The sequence below is a fragment of the Rhea pennata genome, chromosome 3 (genome assembly GCF_028389875.1).
Source record: "Rhea pennata isolate bPtePen1 chromosome 3, bPtePen1.pri, whole genome shotgun sequence".
Taxonomy (NCBI): Eukaryota; Metazoa; Chordata; class Aves; order Rheiformes; family Rheidae; genus Rhea; species Rhea pennata.
Genome location: NC_084665.1, coordinates 32,179,987 through 32,199,662, shown reverse-complemented (window position 1 = coordinate 32,199,662; position 19,676 = coordinate 32,179,987). Strand labels below are relative to the sequence as shown.

The following is a 19,676-nucleotide window of genomic DNA, read 5'->3' as shown; positions in this document are numbered from 1 at the left end:
TTAGCACTTTGAAATCACAATATCTATCTTACCTCAGCTTGTAGCATTTTTTTTATTTAGTATTTTATAAACAATTCTTCCCATCCTTTCCAGACTGCAGTAGGAGCCCAAGCAACAGACCCACAAGGAAACTGGAGGGGACTTTCCTGGAGGTAAAAACACTGGTATTTTTGTCCACAAATATAGTTAGAAGTGTGAGTCACCTGGTTGTGTAGTCACATACCTGAGAAGATGAGAATGAGATGTCCCAGATAAGGGTTTGCTGCCACAGTTGTAGCAACTAAATTCTACTCCTACAAATCGACGCCTTCCTAGAGGAAGTAAGTGTGGTTAAGAGCAACTGTTGCTGGGTGTAGCTTGGTGGAGGAAGGAAGAGAGGAAAGAAGAGCTGCTTGTCAAGGCTGGAAGAGAGTGATTTTTGCAGGAGGTGTTCTTTGCTGCCAGTGCTATCCCGTGTCCCAGTCAGTCAGCATTAGATTATTAATATGAGAGATTTCAGCCTCCTGCTAGTCTCTCTGGAGATGATTCAAAATATTGCTGATACTGTGATTATCTACTGCCATATCTAAAGACAGAGATTATGAATATGTGTGTGGATTGGCCTGAACATGGTGAGAGCACTACATGTATATTAAAAAAAAAAAAAAGTCCCATACTTCATAGCTAAGTTTATTTGAAGGCAATTGCAAAGCAAAGACAATCAGACAATATGTGTCTGGGTGGGTCTAAACCTCAATGTCCATGCTGGAGTGGAAGGAAACTGCCTACTTTATATGGGCAGAAGTATATGGAAAAGCACATGCATGTATATACTCTTTCCTGCATTCTTTTTTCTTCTTCCCACCCGTGTATATGCAGAGATAGGCATTTTTAGGAGAGGTATTGGCTATGCACACAGACACATAGACAAGTTTAAATGATAAATGATTTAATGATTAATGATAATGATAAATGATAGAAGCAGAGGGGTTTTTTAATAGTCTATATTGCAGGATCCCAGATTGGTGGTTAATGTGCATTTAATGCAATCTCTCTGCTATCCACACAAGTGTAGTTGCAGCAAGGTCACATGGAGCAACTTTGAGGAAATACGGAGGGGTGGGTTTCTTTTTTTGGGGGGGGGGAGGCAGGGGGAGGAAGGGATTGTTTTTTAATGATAGGCATCCCAGTATGTGTATACGAGAAAGGTCTACACCTGGTATTTCTGCCAGCATTTTCTATTGCTAGGCTGTAGTCATAGCATCTGTCATGGCAGCTTGATTTAATCCAAAATCTCCTTTCAGTACTTTCCCTGAATTCTTACTTGTGTTATGGTTTATCTGCTTAGTCCTGTTCAAGGTTTGTCTTTTTTTTTTTTTTTTTCTTCCTTGGCTGATGCAGCAGCAACATATGGTGACGATAAGACAGATGGTTGCAGGATTAGTCTTACTTAGTGCTTCTGCTCTTTCCCTTTGTAGTGTTGGAGGTGACGGGGCCCTGGAGACTCGGACTACCTTACCCAGTGAGTATCCTGGAAAACCAATATGAGGAAAGGGAAAGGCATGTATTACTCCAAAAGTAGTCCAGGCAGATGCTAGGACACATCTGGAAATGGTCACGCTTTCCTTGCAAACAGTGGGGGAAGCCTGTCTATTATGGATACAAGCATTATGGATCCATCTGAGTCACAGCTGCATCACAGACTGACCTTATTAGCTACAAACTTGATTCAGCTCCTCCACACTACAGGATCTGCATGTAATCGTAACATCCTTTTTGATGGGTTTGATGAGGAGCAAATGTTTTGAAGGTGATAGAAGTTCATGGCAGATCTGCCCCCCCTTTATTTTGTTTTGTGCTTTCCAATGACTGATTGTAATGGTTGTGGGCAAATGAAGGGTTGTGAAGCAATTAGTGGTCCATCTAGAGAAGGCTGTTGACAAGGTTATGGTTCCTCCCAATGATTTCAAGTTGCTAAATTGCACTGAAAAAATCTAAAAATACTATAATTTCTTGTCCTCGTGTTCTGTGTAACCAGTTGCTGTAGTTGCCATGGAAACTGTAAGTGGTCAGTGTGACCATAAATTAGAGGGCATTTGGTTCACAACAGTTCATCTATTTGTAGATGATCCATGATCCATGCTGTGAAGCAGTCTGACAATACCTGTCATTGTTGGTTATAAAATTTGTTACACTTTGTCTTGTACCACACACATCTCTGTGTCTAAAGAAGAATAAAAGGCACATTTTATTACGTACGCAGCATTGTAAATATGACTCTATAAAGACGCAGTAGCCTTAACTGTGTTCAGACATCACTCATGAGGGTTTCAATGAAATCTCTAAATATGAATAAAACTTCACTACTTTGCAACAAATATGGGTAGCTGGAGAAGCGGGAGGCAGATCTCTGTATTCAGAGTATCTGAATTAAGGGATGTATTAAGGGAAGTAGCCATGATCACTCCAGCACTTATATTCAAGAGTGGTGAATTTCTTGAGACACATGACTTTCCAGGTCTGCCAGACCTGGCTCCTGGGAGCCCATTGAGAGAAATAATGGCAACGCCTAAGTTTGTACAGTATCTAGAGCATCCAAGGCAGATGGATCACTTAAGATCACAGTGAATCAGGGGAAAGCCCAGGCCTGTGTTTTCACCGCAAGATTGGCTTGCACTTCTGTGGGAAGCAATATGCTGTTATACTGTGGATGGCTAAACACCACGTCTTCTCCTCCTCTTAAGATATCTTGAAAAAATTCAATCCAAACCTCTTTGGCTTCTCCACTGGCAACACTAAGGAAACGGCTGGATTCAACGCAGCGGAGGGAGGCGCCAAAGCACTGTAAGCATGATCACAACCGAGGAAGGGCAAAGCGGGGTGAGAACTGATGGGCTGGCAGATTATCTTTGAGCTGCATGTTCAGGTTCAGTTAATACTGATGATCTTCTTGTATTGTGCATGTTTCTGTGGTTTCACTATTGTTTTTTTAATGCAATATTTGGGGAATTTCTATGTATCTTTTTCTAAATTCGAGGTGGAGAAACTTTTGACTTCTGCCCAGAACTTCCAAGCCACTGCTTTAATGATAATATGTTTCTAAGTCTGTCAGTACTTTTTTCTACCCAACCTTCGATATGCAAGTCCTTTCTTCATTGTCAGGCTATGTCTATAATCAGACAAAATTCATGGTCATCTCAGTTATTTCTTGATTTCTGGGACGTGTGCCTCAAATTATCAAATAGAAGCCCACTGCTATCCTAACTGCATTAAAAACTGCCCCTTTTGCAGTGCAAAGCAGAAGAATAGAATGAGTGGTTGGGAATTAATTTCTTTCACTCTTGAAGAAAAACTGCTAATCTGAGAGCTAAAATACATGAGAGCTTCTGTTGCATGTGCTGTATCTGTTCTGTGGATGCTTGTGGAGTTTGTTTCCAAGAATTTGTATGACAGCCTTAACTGTCATTACATTTACCACAAGAGAGTTTCAGGGTAGCTAGCAAAGCCTGTGTGGTTATGCAGTGCTTCATGGACATACTGAGCAAAGACTCAGGGCAATCAGTATGGCTCTGGGAGTGTGAATGACATAGCCACATCTGTGTAGCTACTAGAGAGAGACAGGGCTTGTTGGGTCAAGTACAATCTCATGCTAGCATATCAGGTTTCCACCTGGTACCTCAGCATGATTTGTGCTTCACTCCATGGATGTTTTGTCCTGCTCGGAGACAGGCTGGGACTCTCCAGCCTGACAGCTCCACAGTGGAAGTGATGTCCTCCAGCTCAAGGACAAGCCATGGGAATTTAAGGCCAGATCAAGAAAGCTTAGCTTGTTTAGGTGCTTAGCTTATGTGTAAGCATCAAACTCCCTCACTGGATTTTAAAGGGAGTTTTGCAACTAAATGACTCTGTGCATCTAGGGCTAAGTGTTTTTCTCCAAACAAAATGCATTTAAGCAAATTCTAAAATGGGAAATATTCATCCCAGTTGCCTGCCACTTGGCAGCCATCCTAGCTGAAGCCCTTTCAGGTCAGATTATTCACTTGTGCAGCTGCTGCTGCTCTTAGTCCTTGTTTGTTTGCTCCCCCTTTTGTGGCATAGTTTTCTGTGTACTGATTTCTGCTGTTCCTAAGGATCCCTGAAAGGAGGAGTGGGAGAGCAGGAAGATAATGCGCTTTCAGACCATACATCTAAAATGCTTCTCTCCTCTCTGTAGCAATATGTCATCCCAAGCACGTGAATTGGTGGAGCTAATGAGAAGCAGCTCGGTAAGTGGATTACTCCTCTGAGCCTTCAGGTTGGGAACTTCAGCCACCCCTTGATGATCCTGTGGGCTCTGGTAGATAACTGTAAATGATGGGACATTTGAGTGGTAGAGAGTGCTTTATAGATGTAAGAAAAATCAGTGGTTTTGTCTCTGGTGCGCTTCCCAATGTGAAAGTGCAATGGATTAGTTGCTACCATTAGATTATAATTTACCTATATAAATCCATGTAGGTAGCGTGCAAACACATATGGAAAGGGATAAAGCGAAGACTAATTTAATGTGTGATTCATCCAGGGGTTGTAAGAAGCATAGTGGGGAGGAGGGGGAGATGTGAAGACTAAGGAGCTCATAGGACTATACAGGTAAGCAGTGGCCTTTGAAAGTGGAAGTCATAAAGACCGAGTGCAAAGTTGCTATTTACTCTTTGCATTTGGGTCTGGGGAATTGTGATGCTATAAAGGCAGACTGAAGCCCTTCCAGGACATCTCTGAAATTCTGGTTCTTAACTGGCAAGTAATAATCATTGGCCAGGATACTTGGGGGTAGGGGATGAATCCCTGTGATGGTACAAGCTTTTAGGGAATTGGTAAGGGATCTGCTGTCCTGGAAACAGTCTACTCTTCCCGCATCAGCAAGGGCTGCAAAGGGAACCGAAAGTGCTACTCCACTTTCAACATAGTGACCACTGCTGCAAGTTGGGTCAAGAGGTGGGAAACATGGAAGAAAACTGAGGCGGCTCTCCACCAAGTATTGGCTGAATTTATCCGAGCGGGTGGCTGTCTGGGTGTGAGCTGTTGGGTCAGGGACAGTGCTGTGTAAGGGAGTGGGAGTGCCTGGGTGCTCCTTGGCACAGGCTGAATGGGAAAGGAAGGTACTGAATGAGCAGGATTTGTCACAGCACGTGTCTCCCTGTGCCAGCGTGCTCGGCGGATGCTGCATGCTAGCCCCACTGTCAGTTACTCTGCGTTACTGACCCTTCGGTAGGGTGAGGGGAGCTGGCACTGGAAGCCCTGGGTCCTGATTAAAATAGGAGGTAGCACCAGAGCTTTGTTTTATTCCTTGTTTTTTATGAGTAGGGGAAAGTCCCTGCTGCACTTCGCCTCTTGCAAAAGGCTTTCTGAGCAAAGCCTGAGGTTAAGGAGGAGAATTCAGACCTGCGGGTGATTCCCATGCCCTTCCTCTATTTGTGGGCTCCTCTCGCAGATGTTTATTATGTAAATGCACCACTCCAAAAATAGTTGCCTTTGATTCCTTTCTTTGTACTGAACGTTACAAAATGTTTTGACGAGTTCCAGCTCTCGGCAGCTCCTATTGTTAGCTGCAGTGACGTGGATGCTGCAGCTGTCCTTATATGAGCTCGCTGAAGTCACCAGCCTCCTGGACTCTTCTATTTTAATCCAGCTGCCTGTCCCCTGGGGCACCCATCTCCCCTCCTGGCAGTCAGGGTAATACTTGCTCAGCTGGCAGCCGTCCCCAGCATCTCCAGCTCCACCGCTCCCACGAGTCACTCCTGAATCCACTCCCTGCCCCTGCTCGCTGCCGGCCGTGCCTGGCAAATCTCGCCTGTCCATCCCCATCTAAAATGGCTAAAACCCATTCTGGCATGCATCTCCCTACTTAGCTACCTTGACAATTTTTGTCTACTGCAGGGGGTTTCTTTGTGAAGGAAAAAGTGAATTGTGGCCAGGCTAGCAGTTCACATCTTTTCCTCAGACAGTTTTCTTCTGCCTTCTTAGCTCAAAACCTCCTTTCTGCTGTTCTGACCTGCTGCCTGCAGCCCATTTAGCCCTAGCTGTAAATGTTACCTCTGTGTGACTAAGCAATTCTGAGCTGGTAGGACATTGCAATCTGATTATTTTATGTGCCGCTAGAAAATTAACTTCAAAGAGGACTGGAAGCTGATCACTGTCTTTGTTGGAGGCAACGACCTGTGTCAGTACTGCTTGGACAAGGTTTGTATCTCTGAATTAGGCATGCTAGTCTGGGCACTTGGCAGGGGACCAGCCTGGGAAATGGAGCCTTTCTCTCTTTTGGTCAGCCAAAACTCCTCTTTGTCTAAAAAGCACTTAGAGCTGCTGTTCCTTTCATCTGAATTGTACCAGAAAGGAGCGCACAGCTTTTAATATTGGGGTACCGTAGCTCTGGACCAATGCATTATTTAAGAGCCAGCGATCTGTGCCACACTGAACAAAACACAGTATAAACTGAAGAGATCGCCCAGTCTTAACCAGACAGAGCGATCAAGACAGTATGGTGTCCTGTGCGTGTTGTTAGAGAGACATGGGTGAGGTTTTATTCTGGAAAGTGTCTCCATACAAAAATTATTGGAGATGCCTGGTTATTGCCTCAGAATTGACACCAAATTAAATACATCGGTTTCTAGTGAAAAAGATGGCCTAGCTATCAGCAGTCATCCCCTCTAGAAAGGATGCCATAGCACAGGCTGAGGGCCTGGACCCCAGCCCATGGAAATGACAGGTATTGCTCTGTCAGTTTTGCTCTTTTTTCTCTTTAGAGGACGCTAACTCACATCTGCACCTCTACAATCACCCTCACAAAGTTTGCCCAAGAGTTTTGAGGGGCCTGACTGCCTCCATCTCCACTTCCCTAAATTGGCAGTTTTAAAAAAATGTATCACTGTGTTCATAAACCAAATACCTCTGGCCTGAGCCCCGTGAAAGACATCACGAAATCCGGAGGTGTGATTTATGGAGTTGTTCATCAGGGAAAGACTCTGCCAAGAAAGATTATAAACTGGGGTGGTGGGGGATGGTTCTACAGAAATTAAGGGAATGTATTAGTTATGTGGGAAAAAAAACATTATATAACCTCTGTGTGTGCAGCAATAAATCTCTTGATCCAAAAAATATCATCTGTGTCATCAGAGACAAAAAGGAACATCAAGTCAGTGTATCTGCTCATGGGGCTCTTTGTTCAGATAAAGCAGTTAAACTCCTGGGTTACTGAAAGGAGATTGATATGATCTTCTTTTTTTTTTTTTTTTTTAATTACACAGGAAACCTATTCTGTACAAAAGTATATAAAGCACCTTCAGGACACTTTGGATATTTTCTATGAGGAGGTAAGGCTTTAAGATACTTTAGCAAGTTAAGTTCCTGGCGAGCACGGTGACGTTTTTCTCACCTCGGACAGGCAGTCAGTGATTGTGTTTCATCCAAGGTCATCTTCCAAATAGCTGCAGTTGTAATGCGGCACTGAGGAGTAGTCTAACGACCTGAGAAAGTGGGCTGCTGTTTCAGAAAAAATGTGTTTCAGCTAGTTTGTATGAGCAGCCACTCATCTTTTGGCTGACGTCCACTATGTGCCTCCCTAATCCCCTCTCCTCACCTTTATACGCTATCCTTGCATGTGCCATTGGTTGCGGTCAGAGCATTTTTGCACTCACTCTCCAACCTATGGATGGCACTTCTCTCCTGCTTTGTAGTGGTATCATGTTCGCTGACTCGGTATGACTGTTTATAATAATCCCTGCAGCTCCCGAGAGTCTTCATCAACATGGTGGAGATACTTGAGATTTCTGGACTGCGTCAGATAGCAGCAAGCTCTTCAGGGTGTAGCATATCAGAAGTGTAAGTGAGCAGAACAGATCTTCACCTTTCAACGTGCCTTTTCTGGGGATCACTCTAAACTGCTGCTACAGTAGGACATCCACACCAGGCTTTTCAGGCTGCTTTCGTTGCTGCCTTTAAATGAATGCATTAGTTCCCATCAACTTACTGTTACTTCTTCCAATACTCTGGCTAAAAGGCATGTGCCTGTAGATACCAGTCTAAGTCATCACTTTTCTTCTCAGCTCTAAGGCAGCAAGTCACAGCACAAGTCACTACTGGACTTCAAAGCCTGTTCAACTAGCCGTTCCCTGCTCAGCAATAGAGGCTGGCATCCCTGACGTCTCTGCTTACATCCAGTCTGCATAACCTATGGTGCAGGCTGGGCTACGTACAGCAGAATGCAGAACCGGGAGCTGCTTTTCACACCCGAGGGCGGAGACCAAAATCTTAACTCCAAGATTGAGAGAAATGATTTAGAGAGCAGTAGTGACTTCACAGGAGTCAGTGTGGACACAAAAAAAGCTTGTTAGTCTAACAGAAAGGTCTAACAAAGACCAGCGGCTGGAAGCTGATGCCTAGTGAAGTTAGGTACACGTTTTATAATAAAAGCAATTAACTACTGGAACACACTAGAAAGGAAAATAGTGAATCCACAGTCTTGTTTGATGTCTTAATTTTAATTCCAGTCCTTTTTCACAGTATACATTTCAGTCAAGCAGACATTGTTACTCCTGTATCAGGCGATAATAGAATGAAGTCAGATTCCATGAACGTTTGTCTTTTCTGTCTTTAAACTCTCAGATTTCTGAGATTCTGCTGTAAGCAGAATAGATTTTTTTTTTTAATTCTAACATGTCATTTACCACAATATATACTTTGTTCCTGACTTCCAAAAGTTTTGAATCCTGCAGCTCTTACTGGCTTTACCTATACACATATGAATAGGGATATTTTTCTGAAATATCTGTCCTTCTCCATCTGAGCTTTTGAGCACTTGTTCTGAGCTTCTTGAAACCAACATGTTGCTAAAGAACTACAAAGACTGTTCCATGTTAAATTTTAATTTTAGTATTTCTTTCTCTGAAGGAATGTTTGCCCATGTTTCCTAACCCCCAAGGAAAACTCTTCTGAACTGCAAGAAATGAGAAGAGTTAACAGAGATTTTCAGGTAACACCTTAATTCTGTAATAGATCATCTTCACCTGTGCCTCCATTTACTCTTTTAACTACTTCCCTCACTTCTGTTTTTCTCATGCGTACCCTTAGCAGTACAGATAGGGGTGATTAAGTGTGGCTACAATCTGAAACCTTACCCAGCTACCTGGTTAGCAGCAGTACAAGTCTTTCCATGCTGCCTTATTATTTGACCTCAATTCTGAGCTGGAGGCAGATTGAGACAGCTTCTGTTTCCAGTTGCTATTTGGACAGCTGAAAAGGAGTTACTGACAATGTCTGTTTTGTTATGTATTTTCATTCATTGTGAATCTGATGAATAGTTCACATGAATTAATGTGTCACTACAAGGATGACAAATTACCTTGCGTCAGCTGTTTTGTGGTAACTCTTAGTGAAGAAAACAAACTGAACTAACCTGATACTCCTTTCTTTTGCCACAAGCTGAGAGCGTGTGCTCTTGTCATGGATCAGCTTGTAATCTGATAGTAACTTTTCATAGCCTACACCAGAAGATTCACTTCAATTTAGCAAAAGCTATAAATAGCTATTGGAGCAGAAGGCTGTTCCGTCATTATTCTTACGAACATAGGAATTGCCATATCAGATCAAATTATGTTCTCTAGTTCACCCTTCTGTTTCTAGCAGAGGATGTTGCCTGATGAGTCTGACAATGCTCAAAAAATTCCTCTTAGAAAATATTCGTATAAACCTACCACGTTTCTTACTGGAAGGAGTGGAGTTAGGAATATTTTTGTGACCAGAAACATGACTCTTTATACCCGTAAGCTGCCATGTGTTAATAATGGGATGGGGATGTTCTCATTATCCCCCTGAATGTCCATGGCCATAATAAAAAAAAAATAAAAAATAAAAAATAATTAAAAAAAAAGGTAGCAGCTGATTTTTCAGTGCTTGTTTTATTTTACTTCGGAAATACGTTTGCTTTTTCAGAAAGGTGTACTTAATGTCTCAGGTTGGTGGCACTCTGAACTCATTTGTCACTTCTAAAAAGTTGGACCTTATTCCTTTTTTTAATTCTCTGTAAACTTTAAATCTTGTTGCAATTGTGTAGCACTGATTTTATAAGATATGAAGTATGTTTAAAAAAATGATCATCTTTACATTTCAGATGAATTATCCTAGCCTCTTTGCACTTTCCTCATGAAAAATCTCTCCATGAACCAGATTTATTTTCTTTGCCATTCTCTGGAGTGCTTTACACTATCCAGCTGGATTTATAATTTATGGTTGACTACACTGAGAGGAGTAAAATATGCATGTTTTTGTGATTGTTGACAAAAGTTAGATGAACCCTGCAAGTTACTTTTCTGGTTTTGGCCATGCAATTCCACACAGGTTGAAGCCTTACAGATGGTCAACAGTGGTCGATATGAACAGCGTGAGGACTTTGCAGTTGTCATGCAACCATTTTTCCGAAACACCTTTGTGCCCCTGGATAGCGTGAGTCCTATTTCTTTTTGCTCATAATTCAAGGACCAGTATTTTGATTTATCTAAGTTAGTAAGATCTACGAGACCAGGACTGGGTCTTCTCTCTGCATAGTCTAGCAGTACAGAGTGGAGCCTGCCGTAAGAGTAACAGAGGAAAAAATTGGAAAGACCTTAATTCCTGTGAATTAACATGGCTTTGGGAAACATTCAAAGTGTGCATGCATTAAATAAAAGCACTTTGTGGCTTAAACTAGATCGTATGTTGGTTCCCCTTTTGGTTCCCTTGTTGCCTGCATATGGGACTGGGACCAGCATATGCCAGAACTTCCTTCTAATGTAGGTTATGAAATGCATTCAGGTGTTCTTCACATGGAGACCAGATCACTCACTGGAAAATGCTATATGCCTGGTTTATCCCAGCATAGAAATAGGAAGCATCTTTGGAAGCTAAAGGCTGGTTCTCTTGTTCTTGAGCCTTAGCAATTTGTACTTTGTGAAGTTGGGAATATGAAGATTAATCATGAATCCTAGTTCAATGCACCCAGTTGTGCATAACCCTTTTGCCATATCATCACCATTGTGTTCTGGCACTTCAAGTCCACTGACGAGTTTACCATTTTGACAGTGATAAGGTAAGTTTTCCCTAAGAGAGGCATTTGCCACAGCTGGATAAGCCCACAATTTTGAACATTCACCTGAAATACAGCACAAATTTAAAAACCTGAAAGATTATAAGCCCCAGGCTGAGCTATAGAAACTTAACAAGCAAAAATAAGCATCGGGTTTCCTACCAGTTCTTTGCAAGGTGGGCTTATGGGTCACTGGCAGTGTCCATGTAAGAGCTATGACTGTCAGTTTAATGGCAAGTTGAGTTTTGGTATGGAAACTGCTTTTTGAGGTTGAGCAGACTGCATTACGCTGAAGGTCTCAATGCAGTATGCAGCTTGCAGTTAGATGGTACTTAAGTTTATGGATAGTGTCAAAATAAGAATATATCACCTATAAGGAGATTCCCAAATTATGAAGGAGATATGCCAAGTACAGTGTATGTTTATATGTAGTATGTCATATATCAAAATTTAATGAGTTCTGAGAGAAGTATTTTGCTTTTTGTTGCAGAATGGAAAGCCAGATCTGAGTTTCTTTTCTGTGGATTGCTTTCATTTCAGTGAAAGAGGCTATGCTGAGATGGCTATAGCTCTCTGGAATAATATGGTAAGAGATTATGGAATAAATTCTTATGCATTTGTGGTAGGAGTTCCCCACAAAAAATTATGAGAAAGGTGTCCAAAATAGAACAGTGAGGAGTAAAATGAGTCAGCTAATAGGAGGGGGAATCCTGAGCTCTAAGAAGAGGTCCCGCTCAGGTTGCTTTGTTTGGCAGCACAGTCCAAAGCAATCATGTTGTATAAAACAGTATAAGCCTTTGCTTATTCAAGATGAGTAATCCCGAGAGTCTCATGAGTTCTGAAGAAAAATTCCCTTCTGATTTGGCAAATGTTTTGCATTAATCAAATTCAGTCTAGTTAAACATTCAATTCTGTAGGTTTCCTAAAAATGCCCATGTTGAATTAGCTTGTCCTTCTACAATGAATTGTTAGATTTATAAGGAGAACGCACGTGATTAAATTTTTGCTGCCATTAATAACATGGACATGTTGTACAACTCACTGTTGTATCTGAGGCAATTCTAGTAGAGTCATTGAAACCAATGGGGAGCATCTAGGCTTCCTCTGCAGGCACATTTCTTCTGTCATTCTGGGGGGAAATGATAGCTTCTGAATAGTGCTGGCAGAGTATGTAAAGGGCATATGATGAACTTAGCTACTCCAAGGCTGCAGTCACTTCTAGAGCAATATAGCTTCCCACAGTGGAAGGAATACTATGGCATTTTTATGCTGCAGTGACATTTCTTCCTATTGTCTCATAGCCACCAGTTCCCAAACACACTGTGTGAGCATAGATCCTGTATCCTGGTTTATACAAGAAATGGACATAAATGGAGGCAAATTGATATTCAATTTAGTAAAAAGCTTGAGTGAAACAAGAAACTTGCAGGATCCTTAGAGTGAACTTGAGCTCAAGGATTGGGAAATCCAGGGCAGAAACCCATACAGTTGCTCAGTTGTCCCATGTGACAGGACAAGAGGCAATGGGCAGAAATTGAAGCACAGGAAGTTCCGCCTGAACGTGAGGGGGAATTTCTTCCCTGTGAGAGTGACGGAGCACTGGCACAGGTTGCCCAAAGAGGTGGTGGAGGAGTCTCCTTCTCTGGAGGTACTCAAGGCCTGCCTGGATGCAACCCTGTCTAACATGCTCTAGGTGACCCTGCTTGAACGGGGGGGGGGGGGGGGGGGGAAGGGGTTGGACTAGATGATCTCGAGAGGTCCCTTCCAACCTTACTGATTCTATGATAACATATGAGCTGAGGGCCAGGTTTATAGGAAGCAATAGATGTACAGTGCATGCACTTGCACTAAACCATTGACTTGGGCACACACAGCAAATCTGCCTGTTTTCCAGTGTCAGGCTTCACTCTCTGGGATTTCAAATGCCAGCAACCTGATAGGCTTTATTGTGCAGTAAGTAGGGCTAATAGTGGCCCAAGAACCCCAAACAGAGGTAAAAAACATTCAAATTGTGCATGGCTGTAGGTTCCAAGAAGAAGAAGAAGAACTTGTACCTGGGCATATGGTAGCTTTAAGTTGGGTTTTTGTTGCCACATGATGTTTCTGCTGGCCATTACTCATTCCTGAATCATGATCAGTCCTTTCTCTGCCACCCTAGTTTTATTCTGTCCAGGCTGTCACTCATTTCCTACACACAGAGGAATGTTGACATAAAGCCTTCTACTGGGGTAGTGGGAACCAGATTCTTATTAACGTAAAGCAAAACTATTCCACTTCAACAGAGCTCTGTTGATCTCTGTTAACTGAAGCTTTGGCTGTTTATTATTTAAATCTGGTTCTTGTAACACATCTCTGTTTCACTCACCATCCTTGTACAGAGAGGTTGTGCAAGCTTCCTCTAAGGCCGTATTGTTTTCTCATTCACTGAAAAGCTCAGCGGGCTGTAGGCTCGTGGCCAAATGACATGGATTCACATTAGTGCATATAAAGGGCCAGACTGTGCCTGGCTGTTGAGTGGGCATGCAGGGATGGGGATGGCTTAAGGGGCCTCTCTCTCCCTGTGATGTTCTTTGCCCTGTCTGCCTCATGCACAGCAAAGCACTCTCTGAAGTCAGAAGGTCCTGTTGTCTTAAGGAGCTCCAGTGGCTTCAAATCTATTTCTTCAGGCCACTGACCTGGGAGAAGAGCACATGGACAGAGCTTTTAGCTTGTGTTCTGTCTCCATGTTTGCTGCAAGGCTCTGTAGGAGCTGCATGCTCTTTTCCTCTAAAAAATGTCCTTTACACAGGTGGACTCAAGGATGCAGTTATCCTCAAAGCTCAGAAGCTAATGCTTCTGAGGCAGAGATTGCATAGAGATGAAGTGAATACTACTGGCTACAGAATTTTGCACCTTATTGTTGTCTGGGCTCCATGCCAGATTCCTTACCAAGTGCTTTGGCACTGAAAGTATCACAGTTATCTACAAATAACCAGTTGGACTGCATACAGAACACTGTAGGATATAAGCTACATAGCTTACAAATAATAACATCAGAATTGTGGCTGTTCCCTTTAAGATACAGTAAAACTACCAAATTCAATCTTCTCAACATTTGCCTGCAGGTAGGCCAAATGTTTAAGACTTCTGTGCAACGTTTGCCTTTTTACAATAGCAGAACTCCATGACAATTGGCAAAACTTTTAGAATCAGTGGCTTTGCTTCTCCTCTTTTCCAAATTTGTTAACTTTCTTTCCTTCCATACTTACATATTTTTTTAATATGAAAAATGCTACCTTCCACATTGCATCTTGATTCATTGCTCTCATTTTGTTTTCAGCGTGTACTTCCACTTTTTATCACCAAACTATAGAGAAAAAGTATTCCTTCTGTTTCCATATGGGAATCTTATTAGTAGAATTTCTTTTTTTCTCCGCCCTGTGTTTGGTTTCTTGAGGTATTGCTTCTCTTCCGCATACAGCTGACACTTTAATCTCTTGAGGACAGTAAATGCCTGCATAGATAACGGCAGAAGCAACAGCACTGCTTTGCATTGTATTCCCAGAAGTGTTGGATGACAATTCTGCTATTCTCTATAGACCAGTCCTGAAGTCTTTACTTCAGGCATGTTCATACACAGTTATAAACACTTCAGTTAACATGACTGAGCAAGCTTCTGCTTGTTAGCAGAGTATGTGCACTCATAGCCAACCACAAATGCTATGGCATTAGCCTGGATGTATTTTATTCTGTGTTTGAAATATGCTCAGGGTGAGCCTGTGGTCAGTTAGTGCAGCTTAGTTGATAATATAAAAGGGTCTATTTAACTCTATTCTGTCTATCTGGTAAACATAGCCTTAGCTAACCTGGGAATTTCTTGTCTGTGTGAAGACTGCAAAGCTTGGTACTATCTTGTGCAAGCCCTGTAACTCTATCATTTCTGAAGCTGCCTCCAGCACGGTGTCATCTACTTTACCATGCTAAGTAACAAAACTAGGTGTGTACTGAACTGCTTTGTTTTAGCAGAATGTTTAATGTATGTGGTATTCAGAGTTATTTTCTCCTGCACTTGGCTCAAAAAGAAAGGCTTCCCATGCCCCTCACTCCTAAGGAGCTTTCCAGCAGACAGTCCATCAGATTCTCTGTGTCTTCGGTTCATGAGTGTTAAAAAGTTTGGAAACTTTCCTGTGATCTTCCTTCTCCCACACTTCTTCATTCCTCCAAGCATCAAAATATTAGATAAGAAGTTGTAACTACCGAAGTCTGGAGAGTTTGAGGAGGCAAACTTCATGTTTGCTATTGCTTTTCTCTACTTCAGCTGGAGCCAGTTGGTGAGAAGCAGAGTTACAACAACTTTACCCATGACAGATCAAAGCTCAAGTGTCCAACTCTAGTAAGTAAAGACCAAGATGCCCATACTCTCCTTTGAACCACTTTTGTTTTTCTCCTGTCTTTCTTTTTGGTAATCTTCATTAAAAGAATATCTTTTTGAAGGTTTTAGACTGCAAAAATATCCTCCTGTTCTGTAACAGGAGATCATATGGGAGGTCTTCAGGAAAATCTACTTAAGATTTAATGCAGAAAAAATCATCTTCCCAATAGTGGCAAACCACTCTTTCGAGCCAGTTTTAACTAGTCTACATGTTTCCATTTGGCTATCTGCAGCAAACACATTGTGAATTGATTCAGAACCACTGCTGGTTCTGAAACAGTTCCTCTTTTGTTCTTCTAAGAACTTTCAAGGCCGTAAGACAAAAAGTGGTCTTTAATTCTTTTGGGCTAAAATAGACAGAAGGGAGAAATGATTGATAATTTGGCTAAAGACTGACGTTTCTTTGGGAAGGGGTGCTGGCTTGTTGTCTGAATGCTGCCTGTTGAGTTTTTCTGTGGTCAGTAAAACCCTTTGATCTCCCTTTGTAGGAGAACCCCTTTCTTTTCACAGTAAGAAACAGTGGATTCAGGAATTCAGCTCCCAACTCAGAGAAAACCAAAACTTCAGTCCCCTACTGGGCTGTCATTGTGGCAGCAATAGCTGGCATGCTGGCGGGTTCTCTGTTCATCTGGGTTGTGTCAGTAAGAAGAGCCAAGAAATGCCGACATGAGACGGACACAGCAATGGATTTGAAATCAACATCTCTGTAAGCCCTGAAGCAAGTGCAACAAATATCTGTCTCCACTGAGGTTGCTCTGGCGTTATGCAGAAAGCAGCCCTTCCCCCGCCCCCCCCCCCCCCAAAAAAAAAGCGAACAAAAAAATCAAGAGTCATGCATGCAGTTTGCAGCTGCTCCGCAAGCAAAATTGTTTTCTTGAAAATATTAATGCCGACCATGATTTTTTGGGCCCAATATCTTAATCAATCAGAAACATACTATAACATAAACTTCTGCAGATCAATCACATGGAGGAAGAAATTGAAAGCATTAAAGCTTTCTTCGTTCTGGGATAGATTTTTCTATTTCATGAGAATTATGCAGGGTGTCAGTTGCTCATGTGAAATGAGGAAATTTGTTCATGCATCTTACTTGCACATCTGCCCCCTTTTCTTATGAAACACTGGATATAAAATGTTAGAAAAAGTCCATGATTATCACCTTGTGTTCCTCAAAGCAAGGTAAGTAGGGTGAGATGGAAAAAAAAAAAGGCACGATTTTATACATTAAATTCCAGCAAGACCATTGAGTTAGAAGTGCTCAGGTCATTTTACACTGGCCGTGGCAAGATCTTCAAGCCAGCTTCTGTGCAACCTAGAACATCCACATGGCATCGATACTGCAGTGCTGGGCAGGAATACTGACTTGGACTCTGGGCGCTATCTATCTGGGAGTAGAATGAAGCTGTGTCCTGCTCACAGCTTCTTCCCTGTGACTAAATAGCCTGGGGTAGTCCAGTGTCATCTTGGCCATGGCTAGACTGCAGCTAGTTCCAGAGTGACACTTCAGGAATTTCTGCATAAGCATGCAGTTCTGGGATCTAAAGTGTAAGGTAGCTGACTGGCAACCTAAACTGACTAACCCTTCTCGCAGAACTTGTAGCATTTTTAGGACCCTCAGGTTGGAGCATCCATGGTTGTTCTCCAGGAAGAATTTGTTGAGTTCTTTCAAAATTCCAATCAGGAATCTGGAAAAGATCTTTCCTGAAAATTAGATATTCCTTGTCTTATACTTGCAGATTGATGGAGGTTCTCTGTGATATTGTTTTCCATATCATTGTAATTTCCTTTGTTAAACATTTTAATAAATATTGTGTGCTTTTTTTCTATTTGAAGCCAAAGTGTGCTTTGTTCCAGTGTAATTCTTGTGAGGCATGCAACATTTTCAGTCCATAAATGCAGTGAGCTGAAAATTAAGTGGTTTTAGGGAAAACACTGTTATGGGGATCCTAAATCTACTCATTACACACAGAGAAGGTGTTCAAGATTCTACCATTCTAAAATTCTTCCATTTCTGTCTTTGCTGGAGGGGGGGGGAAAGAAAAGAGGGTGTGTGTGTGTAAAATGCATAGACGTTACAGTCAGGTATTAGGAACTGTAGTTGTATTGGCATTCATTTGATCTGGTCTCACAGCTTGGGTTATTCTAGTAGATTTTTTGTTCGCTTAAATGTTATTCAGAGATGCATGTTCAAGTTTCATAGTGAGCTCTTTATGCACCCCCATTGGGAAATACTTGGAATGCAAAACAGAAGCACCTGAGTGCAACTTTGGCCATCTCAACAGCCCATCTCTCCTGCTCTTTCTGTCCCTGTTTCTGTCTAGGTCACCAGCCATCCATCTATCTGATATCCCCACTGTTGACATTTGTTTAGCTGAGTAAATGGAAGCAAACAGAGCTTCAAATATGTAATGTAGGAGATGAGATTTACCATGCCCTACTCTAGTCTACTCCTTCCTTACCTCAGACGCACTGTAAAATATCATCCTCACTGGATCTTATCAATGTGTATAAGTACCTGCAGGGAGGGTGTCAAGGGGATGGGGATAAACACTTTATATGTGACAGGACAAGAGGCAATGGGCAGAAATTGAAGCACAGGAAGTTCCGCCTGAACGTGAGGGGGAATTTCTTCACTGTGAGAGTGACGGAGCACTGGACCAGGTTGCCCAGAGAGGTTGTGGAGTCTCCTTCTCTGGAGATCTTCAAGGCCTGCCTGGATGCAACCCTGTCTAACATGCTCTAGGTGACCCTGCTTGAGCGGGGGGGGGGGGGGGGGGGGGGGGGGAGGAGGAGGTGTTGGACTAGATAATCTCCAGAGGTCCCTTCCAACCTCAACCATTCTGTGATTCTGTGAAGTATCCTGCTACGCAATAAAATGAATGTCAATCACAGTCCATCGCTGACAGCTGACATCAGCATAGCACCCTGGAGAGGCATCTAAATTAAGGACTGAAGGGAGGGGGCAAGGGGGATTTTTGTCCCGGATTTTCTAATAGGTGTACAGCAGCACGTAAAACAGCAGAAGTACTTGAAGGAAAAGCTAGCTAGCAAGAGTGAAGGGGGTCATGTCAAATCAGCAGCGACCAGCTGGGTACCTCCGCATTCAGCCGTGCTGCTGCAAGGAGGCTGCCCTCCCTGCAGCCTTGTCCCTGTAGCTTCCAGGTCATCCCTGCCCCGGTCTGGGATTTCTCTGCCCTTTGATCCTCCAGCTGAGCAGGTCGTACTAACCTTCCTCCTGCTCCAGCCGAAGTGGAGCAAGTGGGACCTTCGCCTTCTCGGTCCAGCTTGGGGACATGCTGAGAGTGCTCCTGCCAGACAAGAGGGGCAGCCACCTTGTTCTGCCAGCAGCTATGGGGCCAAAAAGGTGCCCATCCTCAGCCTGCACAGAGCACTCGGTCTGGGTGGAGCCACATCTTCAAACACCTTCGTTGTTGTTTTTCTTGTATAGACTGAAGTATGTGATGAACTGCACTGACATAAAAAAGAAATAAAAAAGGACAAGAGGCAATGGGGAAAAACTGAACCATAGGAAGCTCCACCTGAATGTGAGTAGGAATACTGCAGTGTCTCATACTGGGCTCTTCCTGCCTAGAATGGGTACAAGAGTGTCTTGGGTTTCATGCTGGTATCGCTTGCTAGAATAACTGCGGAGCCTCACTTAGGAGGCTATATTTTGTTCTCAGCTTCTGCAAGTCAAAACATTAGAGATGAAGCCTGTTGGGGAGTGAAAGAAAAGGAGGGTCTCAGCTCCCCTAGCATCCTAATGTCCAGAATCCTCCCAGAGTGGAAATAATTCCCACGTGGGAGTTCGGGTGGCTCTGCTGCAGGACTATAGCTACTCAGTTCTCTTCAGCACTCACCTCTGTAATGAATGTTTTCTCTACTGAAGCTTTCAGGAGCAGAGAGACAATAGAGCTTATCTTGTATTTGCTCTGTGCTTCTCCTGCAACACAAGACTTTTCCTATAGTTTCTGTAGCTGCAGCTTAGCCCTGTGCACTACAGCACCACACAGGAGCTGAAGCAGGAGCTGGTGGGCCACTAAATTAGTCTCCAAAAAATACCTTCTGGTATTTTTCTTATATAGACTGAAGTATGTGATGAACTGCACTGACATTAAAGAAAAAAAAAACAAGTCATGCAGTTTGCAGCTGCTCCACAAGCAAACTCGTCTTATTGAAAACAATTCCTCAGCT

The 19,676-nt window shown here is 42.7% G+C and overlaps 1 protein-coding gene across 1 annotated transcript in view; it reads left to right on the top strand.

Moving 5' to 3' along the window:
• Positions 1–16,261, top strand: part of PLB1 (phospholipase B1) — an 88,149-nt gene extending 71,888 nt beyond the window's left edge. Inside the window, exons 47-58 of the mRNA XM_062571308.1 lie at positions 94–152; positions 1,458–1,501; positions 2,724–2,823; positions 4,193–4,244; positions 6,115–6,195; positions 7,260–7,325; positions 7,739–7,833; positions 8,902–8,983; positions 10,348–10,452; positions 11,562–11,657; positions 15,369–15,443; positions 15,971–16,261. Of these exons, the coding sequence (XP_062427292.1) occupies positions 94–152; positions 1,458–1,501; positions 2,724–2,823; positions 4,193–4,244; positions 6,115–6,195; positions 7,260–7,325; positions 7,739–7,833; positions 8,902–8,983; positions 10,348–10,452; positions 11,562–11,657; positions 15,369–15,443; positions 15,971–16,192 (1,077 nt within the window). The 3' untranslated portion in view covers positions 16,193–16,261. The remainder of the gene's footprint in view (positions 1–93; positions 153–1,457; positions 1,502–2,723; positions 2,824–4,192; positions 4,245–6,114; positions 6,196–7,259; positions 7,326–7,738; positions 7,834–8,901; positions 8,984–10,347; positions 10,453–11,561; positions 11,658–15,368; positions 15,444–15,970) is intronic.
• Positions 16,262–19,676: the final 3,415 nt, after the last annotated feature.